Below are 13,121 nucleotides of genomic sequence, written 5' to 3' on the forward strand. Positions count from 1 at the left end.
CCAGGCTGGAGTGCGGTGGCACGATCTTGGCTCACTGCGTCCTCCACTTCCTAGGTTCAAACGATTCTTAGCCTCAGCCTCCCAAGTACCTGGGATTGCAGGCACGCACCACCATACCCAGCTAATTTTTGTATTTTTAGTAGAGATGGGGTTTCACCATGTTGGTCAGGCTGGTCGCAAGCTCCTGACTTCAGGTGATCTGCCTGAGCGCCATTGCACTCCAGCCTGGGCAACGAGAGCAAAACTCGGTCTCAAAAACAAAAACAAACAAACAAAAAACTTTTTAAAAAATCTAAATATGTAACAGGTAAATGTCTGAATAAGTTGTGATTCATCTTTAGCTAGACTATCATGTAGCGATGAACTTGACAAATATGACAAATTGAATTGTGTAAACTGTGATCTAATGTTAAGTGAAAAACGAATTTTAAAATTATATCTCTAGGTGATGACAATAGTGTAAAATCATATATGTGAGCGAAGGTTGAAAGAAAATATGCAAAAGTATTTGCTGTGTCAGGATGGGAGATGATGAATTCGTGTTTTTCTCCTTGAATATTGTTGTTATATTATTCTTACAATAAAAATAAATGAGAGGGAGATTCTAGGCTCTGCCCTGAATCAATCTGTGAAGGTGTGTTTGTTGGGCACCTCTTCTACAGGTGATTCATATTAAGGGATATATTAAGAAGTGGGAGGGAGTATGTACAGGACTTGGTTTTAGGGCAGGGGCTGGTCCATAGTGGGTTCTCAAAGACCCCCGGAATGTCAGAGCTCCATGAGGACATCTAACATCCCCATTTTGCAGTTAAGGGTCCTGGGGCCCAGAGGGGCTGAGTGATTTGCCTGGAATAACCCACCAAAAGCCTGGTGATTCCGCATAGGGGTTGGTATTTCTACAAAACTAGCCGGCCGGCCTTTAGATCAGTCCTTCTGCCTCGGGGCACCTTCATGTCCGGGAGTCAGCCATACATGGGTGAGAAGGCAGCCAGAGAGCACTGTTCTTGTGCAAAGGCAGGGAGTGGGTGGCTGGATGAGGGGTGGCACAGACACACTGTTCCCAGGGTGCAAACCCCCATGCCGCGGTTGTCTCCACAGGACCCTGAGTGACCTCAGCCAGACCCACACTTCCCAGCAGCACGAGGGGTTGTCCCGCACTGTCCGACTTCACCCGACTGCCACGGTCAGTAGCCAGCTCTCTTCCAACGCCCTGCCCCCAGGACCAGGCCTTGAGCAGAGAGATGGCACCCAGCAGGCGGTACCTCTGGAGCACCCCTCATCCCCCTGGGGTAAGGATGCCCTGTCTTGGGTCCTAGAAGAACAGGGCCTCTAGAACTCTCTTCTCCCACCTCAGCTTTATCCCTCTGCTCTCACAGAGGGGCTGAGTTGTCACCTTGTCCTCATTCTTTCAGCCAACCAACAAACGCTTCTTGATCTCCTGCTTTGTGGCGGGCTCCAGGGGTCCCAAACCAGTGGACCTGGACTTCACCCCTGTTGCAACCCTTAGACCTAGACTGCTCTGTTCCTGCCCAATCTATCCTCCCCTCCTGCCTTTGCTTCCCTCATATCCCACTGTGATCCTCAACTCCCTGGTCCCGGTCCTTCCACCTCATCCCTCCTACGAACCCCAACCCTCCTGGAGCAACCCAACCAGTTGTTTCCTCGGCACCTACAGCTGAGCCTCTGCTTCCCACAGAAGGAAACAGAATCTCTGTGGATTCACGCCATGGCACACTGTTATTGTTGCCTGATGACCCTTCCCTGTGTGCCTGGACATTTTCTCCCTCCATTTCTCAGAGCAGCTACTCCAGGCCTCCCCTCCCCTCCTTTCCCAGGGCCCCATCCAACAGCCCACAGACATGCCCCCACCTCCCAGAGAGCTCCTCAACTTCCTGCCCATCACACACACCACTCCCGTGTCTACGTCTGTGCCTGAGCTCACTTCCTTCCTTTTTTTCCATTTTAAAAATCGAAGTGGAATTCACATAACATAAAATTAACCATTTTAAAGGCTACACTTCAGTGGCTTTTAGTATTTTTATAATTGTGTGCAACCATCACCACTGTTTCATTCCACAACATTTTATCACTCCAAATAGAAACCTTGTACCCATTAAGCAGCAGTCACTCCTTATCTCCCCTCCTATCCCTGGCAACCACTCACCTACTTCCCGTCTCTATAGATTTGCACACCCTCAACATTTCACGTGAATGGAGTCATACAATGTGCCATGTTTTGCGTATGGCTTCTTTCACTTAGCATTATATTTTCTTTTCTTTTCTTTTTCTTTTTTAAGAGACAGAGTCTTGCTCTGTTGCCCAGTCTGGAGTGTGGTGGCATGATCACAACTCACTATAAGCTGGAACTCCTGAGCTCAAGTGATCCTCCCACCTCAGCCTCCGGAGTAGCTGGGACTACAGGCATGCACCACCAATGCCCGGCTAATTTTTAAATGTTTTGTAGAGATGGGGTCTTGCCATGTTGCCCAGGCTGGTCTCGAACTCCTGGCCTCAAGTGATCCTCCTGTCTCGGCTTCCCAAAGTACTGGGATTGCAGGCGTTAGTTCCCGTGCCTGGCTTAGCATAATGTTTCTGAGGTTTATCCATGTGGCAGCGTGTATCAGTGCTTCATTCCTTTTCATGGTTGATGATTCCTTTCATGCCATCTTGAGAGGGAGGTGTCCCTCTTATCTAAGGCACACTCTGGCACCCTTTCTCATTTCCTCTGGAATGCTGACATCACTTGTCCCCCAACTTCTATATCTTTACCCTGTCCCTCCCTCTCAGCCCTTTCCCCTCAGCATGTACAATTGCTTACAGCTCTCTCATTCACACACACACACACACACACACACACACACACATTTGTTTCTCCACTTCCTTCCTGTCTCCTCCCTTCACAGTCAAGCTTCTCAAATCCATGATCAACACATATTTTTTCAACTTCCTCCCCTCCCATTTCTCCCTTAACCTTCTGCCTCTGGCTTCTGTCCCCAGGCTCCCTATACTGAATTAATACCCCAATTCCATTGCCACCACTCTTGGTAAATGAAGCAACCTCAGCTTGCACTGCTGCCATGATATCCCAAGTAGTCACCCTGCCTCTGGACCCCCCTGCACATCACAGTGATGCCAGCATGATGTCTTGCTTAAAAGTCTTCTGCGGCTTCTCCCACCACCCACCAAATAAAGTGCCTGATCCTTGTTCTGGTAATCGGGTCCCCCCGAAACCTGACTCTAATCCTTTCAGGCTTTATCTTCTTCTCTTCTCTTAGAAAACTCTCCTCTCTGGCAAGCCTGAGCCACATTCTGTTCCCTGCCCTTGGGTTTAAAGCCCAGCTGCATCACTTGCTAGCTGCATCACCTGGGCACCCAAACTTCTCTGGGCCTCAGTTTTCTTAGCTGTAAAATGGACATAGTAGGTTGGATATATGAAAAATACCAACACTCGGCCATTAGGAACCTACAAAAATGGAAATTTCTAATAGTTCAACCTAACATACTACCCACTCAAGAGGGTTGATGTGCGTGAAGTGTGAGCTTGGTGGCTGGCACATCTGCGAGCTTCTTGTATCACCCTGCCCCTACGATGGGACCCTGCATCCAGTAGGTACTCAGCAAATGCCCTTGAGATGAATGCAGCCCTAGTCCCATGGGGCTTTCTAACCAGACTCTGGAGGTCACAGCTGTGCCTCTCAGCCCTGCCCCCTGGACCCAAGCCCTCTCTCTGCAGGGCTGAACCTCACGGAGAAAATCAAGAAGATCAAGATCGTCTTCACTCCCACCATCTGCAAGCAGACCTGTGCCCGTGGACACTGTGCCAACAGCTGTGAGAGGGGCGACACCACCACCCTGTACAGCCAGGGCGGCCATGGGCACGATCCCAAGTCTGGCTTCCGCATCTGTGAGTCCCTTTCCTGTTCAGATGGTTCCCAGCTGGCCCCGGAGGGTGAATAGCCAGAGAGCCAGGTCTGCCTTGGACGGGAGCCCACTGCTCCCAAACTGTGGCTCCACAAGTGTCCCAAATCACATGGGGAGCTGAGTTCTCACTTGGCAGCTTGGCTGTGTGACTCTAGGAGTCACATAACCTCTCTGAGTCCAAGTTTCCTCAACAGAGAAGAGACAGTTCATGATAATGCCACCTCCCAGGTTATTGTGGGGTGCAGGGAAAGGCCTAAACGGGCTTTTTAGGAAGGCAGGGACTGGTTATTATCCACCCTTCTTCACTCTACATGAATGCAGTGGAAAGTCCCTACATTTCAGGGGGCTCCGGGCTACAGGAGCCATCTAAGGTCAGGGTTCTGCCACCTGTTTCTCTGTGATGGTCACCAGCCACAGAACAGGTGCTGCTGTTCTTCCACCGCTGGTTACCTTGACGGTTGATGTTGCAGATTTCTGCCAGATCCCCTGCCTGAACGGAGGCCGCTGCATCGGCAGGGACGAGTGCTGGTGCCCCGCCAACTCCACCGGGAAGTTCTGCCACCTGCCTATCCCGCAGCCGGACAGGGAGCCTCCAGGGAGGGGGACCCGCCCCAGAGCCCTGCTGGAAGCCCCCCTGAGGCAGTCCACTTTCACACTGCCACTCTCCAACCAGCTGGGTGAGTGCCAGCACAGCTGGGCCAGCGGGACCCTGGGAGGAGTACCAGTTGGGTAGAGGCTGTCACCATTGCTGTGACAGGGACAGGGAAGCTGCCTATATAGTTCTTCCTTTACTATCAAACCACCCTCTTTCTCCTGGCCCTCAGTGCTGAGTTTCATTCCCTCAACTTCTCGGCCCCCTCCCATTGGAATTCATCTACTTGTTTTTGCCCTTTCCCTGTGTTGGGTACCTTGGGGAAGACAAAACAGTGTAAGGGCAGGATGCTGCCCTCGAGGAACCCATGGGCCTGGGTAATAGAGGGAGAATGGATGGGAAATAGAATATCAGCATAAAACATTTCATTTTCCCTGCCTTCCATTATTAGGTACCAAAAAAATGCAGAACGCTTTAGGGGATCAGGGGATGGAGAGGCGCCTAAGCCCAGAGTGCTCTGGCACAACTGCATGGAGGGGATGGACTGCAGTTAGGCCTGAAACAATGGGTAGCATCTGGTTAAGCAGAGGGACTGGCATGAGCAAAGGCGCGGAGGTGGGGCCATGCAGGAGCCAGGGGGCTGGAGCTCCAGGGTTGGCCAGGGTCATGCGGGAGGTGGAATCAGGAAGGTAGCTTAGAACATGATCATGAGGCTCCTTCAGTGACAGAGTTTGCACTTCATCCCGTCCCAAGGGATCATTCTGGGATTCTAACTTGGGAGCAAGGAAATGGAAGGAGAGTTTTAGGGTGACACATAGCCAGTGGCCTGCCTGGCCCAGGGGTGGTGGATACCCTTCAGAGGGTTGGAAATGAGGGTGGGGCCCTGCTTCCCTGGCTCTGACCCCAGCCCCTGTGCCCAGCCTCCGTGAACCCCTCCCTGGTGAAGGTGCACATTCACCACCCGCCCGAGGCCTCAGTGCAGATCCACCAGGTGGCCCGGGTGCGGGGCGGGGTGGAGGAGGCCCTAGAGGAGAACAGCGTGGAGACCAGACCCCCGCCCTGGCTGCCTGCCAGCCCTGGCCACAGCCTCTGGGACAGCAACAACATCCTGGCTCGGTCTGGAGAGCCCCCTCGGCCACTGCCCCCAGCAGCACCCAGGCCTCGAGGACTGCTGGGCCGGTGTTACCTGAACGCTGTGAACGGACAGGTGAGAACACAGCTCTAGCCTCAGCCCCGGATGCTTCCAGGACAGCAGTTGTCCTCAATCTGCCCTTCTCCTCTCTGTCCTCTTTGTTCTTATGGAATGTGAGTGTCTGCAGAGTCTCCCATTTCCCAGATGGGAAACCCAAGGCATGAAATTGCCTGTGTATGGAGAGGCTGGGCCTCCTTCCTGGGCTCTACTTGGTGCTTGTCAATACCAGGCACACAGAAGAGGACCCAAGGAAGTTCCCCCTGGAGGAGCTGTCACCAGCATCCTCAGGTGAAGGCAGCCTCGAGCTGCTGATCCTATGACCCCTGGCACATGGACCAGTGGGGCTGTTAGCATCTGGCCAGGAGTTTTGTATCCAGTTGAGGCTACAGTTGGGGTCACAGAGGTGTGGAATTAACAAATGGAAGTTAACCTGAAAACCCTGGTGGTACAAAGATGAGAGATACCCCATTGCCCCCTGGAGCCATCCTCAGCTCATAATGGGAAATCAGGGAAGCTTTTCTGACACCAGGCACCCAAAATAGGAGTTAGACCAGGCCCAGTATGGTTTTTCTTGGGGTTGCCAGGAAACCGCTTAGTTTCCAAAACTAAGGTATTTCCAGAAACCCCATTTGAGGTTAGGGAACTGGAGGAAGTGGGACAGCCAAGGGGTAAACATCCTGAATTTCCAGATAGTCCCTGGCCTCTCAGCTTGGGGTATTCCTGAACCTGGGGCAGTGCTCCCAAGGAAGGGCCACACAGTGGGTGACCCTGCGGTTCCCCGGAGCTAGGCAGGGGAAGCTCTTCCTTTAGGACCCTTTGTCTGTGGCTGGGGCCATGGAGGGTGGTGGTTTGCAGCCCCGCACAGGGCAGATCTTGTGTCTGCGGTGTCCCATCCACACATAAGGTTAGGGGCTGGGAGAGTGCACGGCAGGTTTCTCTGCTTCCTTCTGGGATAGGGGCTGACTTCTTTCTCCCCTTCTTTGGCTGGGGACATCCTCTGGCAGAATGTGGGGAGTGAGCTCTGTGTCCTAGGCTTTCCCGGGACATCTCTGTGCACAGCCTGGGAGGGAAGAGGGGTGGTCACAGGTGTCCGTGACCTCTCTTCCAGTGTGCCAACCCTCTGCTGGAGTTGACCACCCAAGAGGACTGCTGTGGCAGTGTGGGAGCCTTCTGGGGGGTGACTTTGTGCGCCCCATGCCCACCCAGACCCGGTGAGTGCTGGAGTCCAAGGTTAAGAGTGGTGGGGGAAGCCCTCCCTGTGCCTGCCCTCTCCTGCCAGGGTTTCCCCTCCAGGGTGTCAGAGGCCAGGCAGGTGGAACAGGCTGGTAAACTGCAGACTTCCCAGACCTGCTTTGAAGGTGTTTCTGGCCAGCACTGAGGCTCCTGGCAGCCTTCTGCTGGTTCAGTCTGACCTGCCTGCTCCATTTGGTTGCCTGCAAGGGCCTGCTCCCTCTTGCAGAGATTCTTGATCAGATTTTAGGGATTTTATTCAGTGCTCCCCTATACACCCCTGTCTAGATGCCAGGGGTCCAGGGGTCTTGATTTGATTCAGTGTTTTCTTTATTCTCTCCCTGGTGGGGCTCTCAGGCCTCCTCTTTTATCTCCTTAACTCCTGTTCCAGGCTCCCTGACTTTTAATTAGGGTTGAATGTCTGCCCTAGATGTCCTCATCCTTGGGGTATGGGAACCCTAGTTCCTTGCCTTCTTTTGGATGATAGGAAAAGCCTAACATGTGTTCATTCATTCATTCAGCAAATACTCACTGGGTGTCTTGTTTGTGCCAAGGACCGCGATTTCAGGAGTGAGCAAGATGCCTGTTCACGATGCTCTCCCCAGTCTTAGTTGCACAGTTGGGAGGAGGGTGACCAGATGCCTGTCCCTGAGTGTGGCTTCTGCCCACTTGGTCTGTCTTCTCCCTCCAGGCCTCCTTCCTGGGCCTGGGCCTGAGCCTGGTGTGTATTTCCTTTGCCTGTCAGCAGTCAGCTTGGTCAATCAGCTTTGTCAGGAGGCTGGACAGGAGCCCAAAGGTGGGAGGGGCAGGGCTGTTCCTCACATCAGACTCAGCTGTGGAGCAGTGACTATATTTTCCAAACTTAAAATAAGTGTAGACGGTTTTACAATGTGATAGAATTTTTGGCAAAGTAGCAAAAGGTAATATTCAGTTCCCAGGCTTAAACGTCTAACACACACTAGGTACCAGTCCCAGCTCCTCCTGATCACCTCTCTCTGCGTCAGTCTCCTGATTTGTAAAATGGAGAGAGTAATAGTGCCAGCCTCATGGGCTGCTGTAGAGATTAAATGAAATGATGCACCTGCTTAGTATTAGGTCAGTAAACCTGGCTGTTAATGTCATTATCATTATTGTTATTAGAAAGTATCCCTCAAGAAAGCGAGAAAGGAATGGACCCGCTACCCTACCAGGAAATGTACATCAAACTGCCCAGGTCTCCCCTGTAGGCCAGAGATGTTTTTGCCACTTTTCTTCTTGCCTTGTTTTCTTTTCTCTTTTCCATCAGGCATTGAACCCTTGAAACTTCTATATCCCACATTCTAATCAGTTGACAAATATTTACATTAAGCAAACCCCTATTTGAAAAGGCCATAGTGTGCAGGCCCTGGACAGAAAGTAGAGAAGGTGGTAAAAACCGCACCTTCCTCTCCAAGCTTACAATTTAGCAGGGAGTCGTAGATGGCTGGTGGGCATCAGAAATGAAGAGGTTTGAGCAGTGTCTGGTCAAGTGCCGAGGCAGTGGAACCCAGGCGCCTCATAGGTCCAGTAGCACCTTTGTGCAAATTAGAAAAACCCGCCCTTCCATTTGTTCAGGATCATCTTCATAAATACGCCAATCTAGGATGCCAATGATTCCCTTAGAGATGGTGCTTTTGCGCAACACACAACCTGCACATCTGTAAACTGCGGGATGGGGGCCCTATGGGCTAAAGCCAGTGGATCAGGGAAAGCTTCTCAGAGGAGATGACTTCCAGGATGAGATTTGAAGAATAATTAGGGGTAGGACAGTTAAAGAGTTGGGAAGAGTTTAACAACCCAAGGAAATTGCATATGCAGGCAAGAACAAGAGAGTGAGCAACATTTTCTGGAGCACAGTGTGTCTCTTGCTGAGCCCTGCTCAGCCCTGGCTCTCCTGTAGAAAGGCAGGCATGTCAGAAGGGTTAGGTGGGGCCAGGGCTCCCACGTCCCTGTTCTGGGCAGGTTCTGGTTCCCAAGAGCTGGCTCATTCAGACAAGTGGGTGGGGGTCTCTCCCCCTTTACCCCGTCAGCCCTCTGAGGGGCATGCAGTACCTGCTGCGCTGACCAAGGTGCTGACCTACCCTGGAACCTCCTGACCCGGTAGGGCTGTCCTAGGAGGGAGCTGGCTTTTCTAGGTGGTGGGAACAGTGAGATTTCATCCAAGTGGCAATTCAGGGGCAGCCTTAGAAGTTTCCCTTCCTTGTCTCGGGGCTCAGGAGCTGTCACGCTGTTGCCTCTAGAGTCGGAGAAATAATGAAGGGGAAGAGTGGGCTCAGCTGCCAACAGCATGGGTATAAAGGAGTGGAGTGGTGCAGCTGAGAAACAGGCTTCCAGAAGGGCCTTCCCCAGAATCCCGCTTCACTGCTGGGATTCTCCTCCCAGCTGAGGTCTGTGCCCTTCATGGAACCTTCCTCTGGGCAAGTCTTCAGGCCTTAAGGTGTCCTTGATTTGGGTACCAAGCATAATCCTGAGCTCTTGAGATGCAGCCCTGTTGGTGGGGTGTCAGCAGTCAGGACCCCACAGGGTCCTTGGGTCAGTATCTCCTCTCTAATTCACTAAGCCAATCTGACAGTGATATTAGTAGCCACAGACCTATCAGGTGACATCAGTGAAAATGAAAATAGAGCCACTCTGGATTCTTCACTTATATGTCACATCTGCAGCTTGTAGGATTGGAGTGGAGAGTGGGAGCACAGGGCCTGCCTTTCCCAAGCTCTGGAGCCCATCAGGGATGCAGAGATGCAGGCCGTGAGGTCCATGCCAGGGCTGACTGCCGCCAATGGAGGATTCTAGGCCTGTTCCCCTCAACCAGGGCTGACAGGCACAATGACCACATCCCCAGATCTTGGAAGCACTTCTGAGAGTGGGGGAGCCCTCCGCTGGAAGGGTGGGGAGCAGGAGAAAAAGGCCAGAGTCTGTACTGAAGTGGCTACCTGCTCACCCACTTGCTCCACTCCTGGTTCCACCTGTGTGCCAGCCTTGAGAGCTCAGCCCACCTGATGCCCAAGAACCCTGCTCCAAATACAGCTGGTAAGCTCGGTTCAGGCAGGGCTGGAGCCCAGTGGCGGCGGGCATGGGAGCAGAGCTCTGTGGATCAGGTGCATGCAGAACACCAATTGTACCCCTCCCCCAACACACCCAATGCTCAGCCCTTGCCCTCGCTCCGCACCATCCCAGATGGTGGCCTCCCCCACTGTGTCCAGAACATCTCAGCATGCTGGGCACCAGGGTACAGACCCTGGAATGTCAAGCATCCCAGCACACTGAGCAAGAAATAACAAAGACCAGGGCAACATAAACATCAAAAACACATGAAAGTGCAGCTGGGCATTGTATAGAGAAGGGGCAAGACATTAGGGAGCCTTGTTTGTGTTGACAGAGTGCCAGGCACCTCACTTCATGCCTGAGCCTGGGGCTGGGGTGGGCACATTTCTTTAAGTGGGGATGACAAGGAAGCTTCTGTACAAGAAGCAGAGGAAGAAAAGGCAAGCTGTCAGGGCAGGTTTGGGGAAGGTTGGCAAGACAAACAGAACTTCTGGATCCCAGATCATCCCTGGCCCTGGTGGCTTTGCCTCTCTGAGCCCCTATTTCTCCTCTGATAAAATAGGGTTATGCTTCTTTGGGGGAAGCCTTTGTCATCCCCAGTGAGGTGTTCTAGCAAATCAGGTGGCAGTGGGAGTGATAGGTTGAGCAGCCTGGGAGTAGCTTCACGGCTTCCCTTCAGTCACATTTTGGCTTTGAGGCTCTGTGCTGGACTGTTGAAGAAGGTCCCACCAGAATGCCACTATTCCTGACATGGAAAAGGACTGCCTTGAAGTCTTAATTACATGGCATAGGTGAATCCCTTTTTTTCCGGAATGCCACAGAACTTGCATGGAGAGCTGGCCCGGGAGTCAGTCTAGACCAGCCCACAGTTCCCCTCTGCTCCCTTCACTCTGAGTGGTAGAGGTAATGTGTACTCAGCTGAACTCCCAGGACCTAGCCTGAGCCAGGTCTTCCTGACCCCTTGGGATTTATCAAAGGGTCCCAACTCATAGGCCTCTTCAATCCTCCTGCCAGAGTCTGGAGAACACACAGCTCTCAAAAGCCACTTTGATTGAGGCCACATTTTTGAGTTTTCATCTGAGAAAGACAGACATCTGGGCTGACTGGAAAGTTGGCCACTGCCCCATCTGGCTTGGCACTGGCTGTGTCAACCCCAAGGCCCCTTTGCTGGGACAGGCAGGGCTGGCACATGGCTCGGGGCCTGCAGTGGTGGGCTCCAGCTGTTCGCCATGAGATCGTCTTGCCATTTGCCTGGGGTGGGCTGAGTTCACCTCTGAACCCAGGGCCCCCTGTATCTCCAGGGAGAACAGATTTTCTTACTCTGCCCTTTCAAGGAACTCTGCACCTTTCTCTCTTAGACCAAGACTAGCTGCAGGTTCCTGAACTTTCACATTACACCGGGCCCTTCACCTGTTTTGTCTCACTGAATTTGTACAGCCACCTGCAAACCCAGGATTTTTAACCCCATGTGATGGACGAGGAAAATAGAGCTCCAAGAAGGCTGAGGAACTTGTCCGAGGTCACACGTCTAGGGCAGGTAGAGCCAGGATTCCAACCACAGTATGTCTGACTCTCAGCTGAGCAAGATCTCCCTAATCATTCTGGGGAGACCTGAGCCTCCCTGAAGCAAACAAAGATCAGGATGCTAGACTGGAATGCTGCAGCCAAGAGGATGCGCATCAAGATCGGGTTTTGTGAGTTCCTTGTGCTATATCCGTCAAGAAGATTCAGGTTGGATAGACAGGCAGGTTATCAACATGTAGCCCCGGCCTGCGTTAAGAGAAATAATTGCCCTAGGGAGAAGGGTGTAGACTTTCCCCACGTGATTCTAGAGAGAACTATCCAATGTGTGGTGTTTCTGGTAACCAGAGCTCGACTTGAAACTGATCACAAGGGACAACTTATTAAAAACTGCAGGTGCCCAGCAATAAACTAAAAGTAGTGGGGTCCAGATCACTGGGAGAATGCCTACCAAGAACAGGTTTTTCATAGAAGATAACAAAGAAAATTGATTTTTGAGGAAATGGGGATTTTTAGAAATGTTTGAAAATGTATTTGAAACCCCCAACAGAAAAAAGGCTTTGCTTTGGTCCTGACCCTTGCCCCTGATGAGAGTTATAGGTGTAGCTCTGTGATGCCAGCCCCTGGGGAGGGTGGGTATGTGAGGGTGCTGGGGGCATGAGGGGCAGAGAGCCTTAGTGCAGGCCACAGCAGCAACACCATTATTATCACCCTCGTCGTCATTCGCAACCATTTATTCAGAGCACTTGTAAGTGCCAGGCACGGTGCTAAGTGCTTTCTTATTTTCTTGCATCCTAACAATATTTCTAGATGTTGGGTGCTATTATCCCCATTTTACAGAAGAGAAAATTGGGCCTGACACCCCAGGCCTATCTGACTCCAGACACCTGCTTCCAGCCACTCTGTAAGTGGCCTCTCTGTGCCGCTTCTTGTACCGGGCACAAGCGTTTGCTGAACTGGAGGACCCTGGCTTGGGGAACAGCTGTGCTGGGGTGGGGCTTCTATTCTCTGGGATTCTGGATGAGATGCCCAGTCCCTTACTCTAAGGAAATGGGATTTTCAGAATTCCAGTTGTCAACTGAAAAGCCAGTGTCTCTTTGGCTCAGAGATGTTCGAGAGCTTCTTCCAAAGGACTTGAAGCCTGCTGGGAATGAATTGTGCCTCAGGCTTAAGTGAGCACCCTCCCTACCCAGCAGGGTGGGTGTCATTGACATGTGGCACCTCTAGCCTGGAGAGCAGAGGAAGGGCTGGGGCGGGGGTGGCTAGGTGGCACCTGCCTGAGCCAGGGGTCTGACCAGACTCTTTTTTCGATGTCACTCTTTGTGGTGACTGGTTCTATCTTGCTCTGAGGAGGCAGTCAGAGGCCATCTTTGGACAGAATGTCCATAATCACTGGGGGGCCCCACTGGTCTTTCACCAAGGAGGGAAATCTGAATAATGGACATTATGAGAATTCCTAAAATGGGACAAGTATTGTGCTCAGAGTTGTACATGCTTATTTAGTGTTCATAATAACCCCATGTAGAGGGAGTTGTCATCTCCTGTTTACTGATAAGAAAACCCAGGCTCAGAGAGGTTGTGTAACCTGCCCAAATTCACCCA

At 52.0% G+C, this 13,121-nt stretch overlaps 1 protein-coding gene across 1 annotated transcript in view; it reads left to right on the top strand.

Annotated features, from left to right (window-relative positions):
- Nucleotides 1–13,121, top strand: part of LTBP2 (latent transforming growth factor beta binding protein 2) — a 115,744-nt gene that overhangs the window by 56,286 nt on the left and 46,337 nt on the right. The window contains exons 4-8 of the mRNA XM_011949564.1: nt 1,099–1,289; nt 3,734–3,904; nt 4,392–4,598; nt 5,434–5,720; nt 6,814–6,916. Of these exons, the coding sequence (XP_011804954.1) occupies nt 1,099–1,289; nt 3,734–3,904; nt 4,392–4,598; nt 5,434–5,720; nt 6,814–6,916 (959 nt within the window). The remainder of the gene's footprint in view (nt 1–1,098; nt 1,290–3,733; nt 3,905–4,391; nt 4,599–5,433; nt 5,721–6,813; nt 6,917–13,121) is intronic.

The sequence above is a fragment of the Colobus angolensis genome, unplaced genomic scaffold (assembly GCF_000951035.1).
Source record: "Colobus angolensis palliatus isolate OR3802 unplaced genomic scaffold, Cang.pa_1.0 Scaffold3, whole genome shotgun sequence".
NCBI lineage: Eukaryota > Metazoa > Chordata > Mammalia > Primates > Cercopithecidae > Colobus > Colobus angolensis.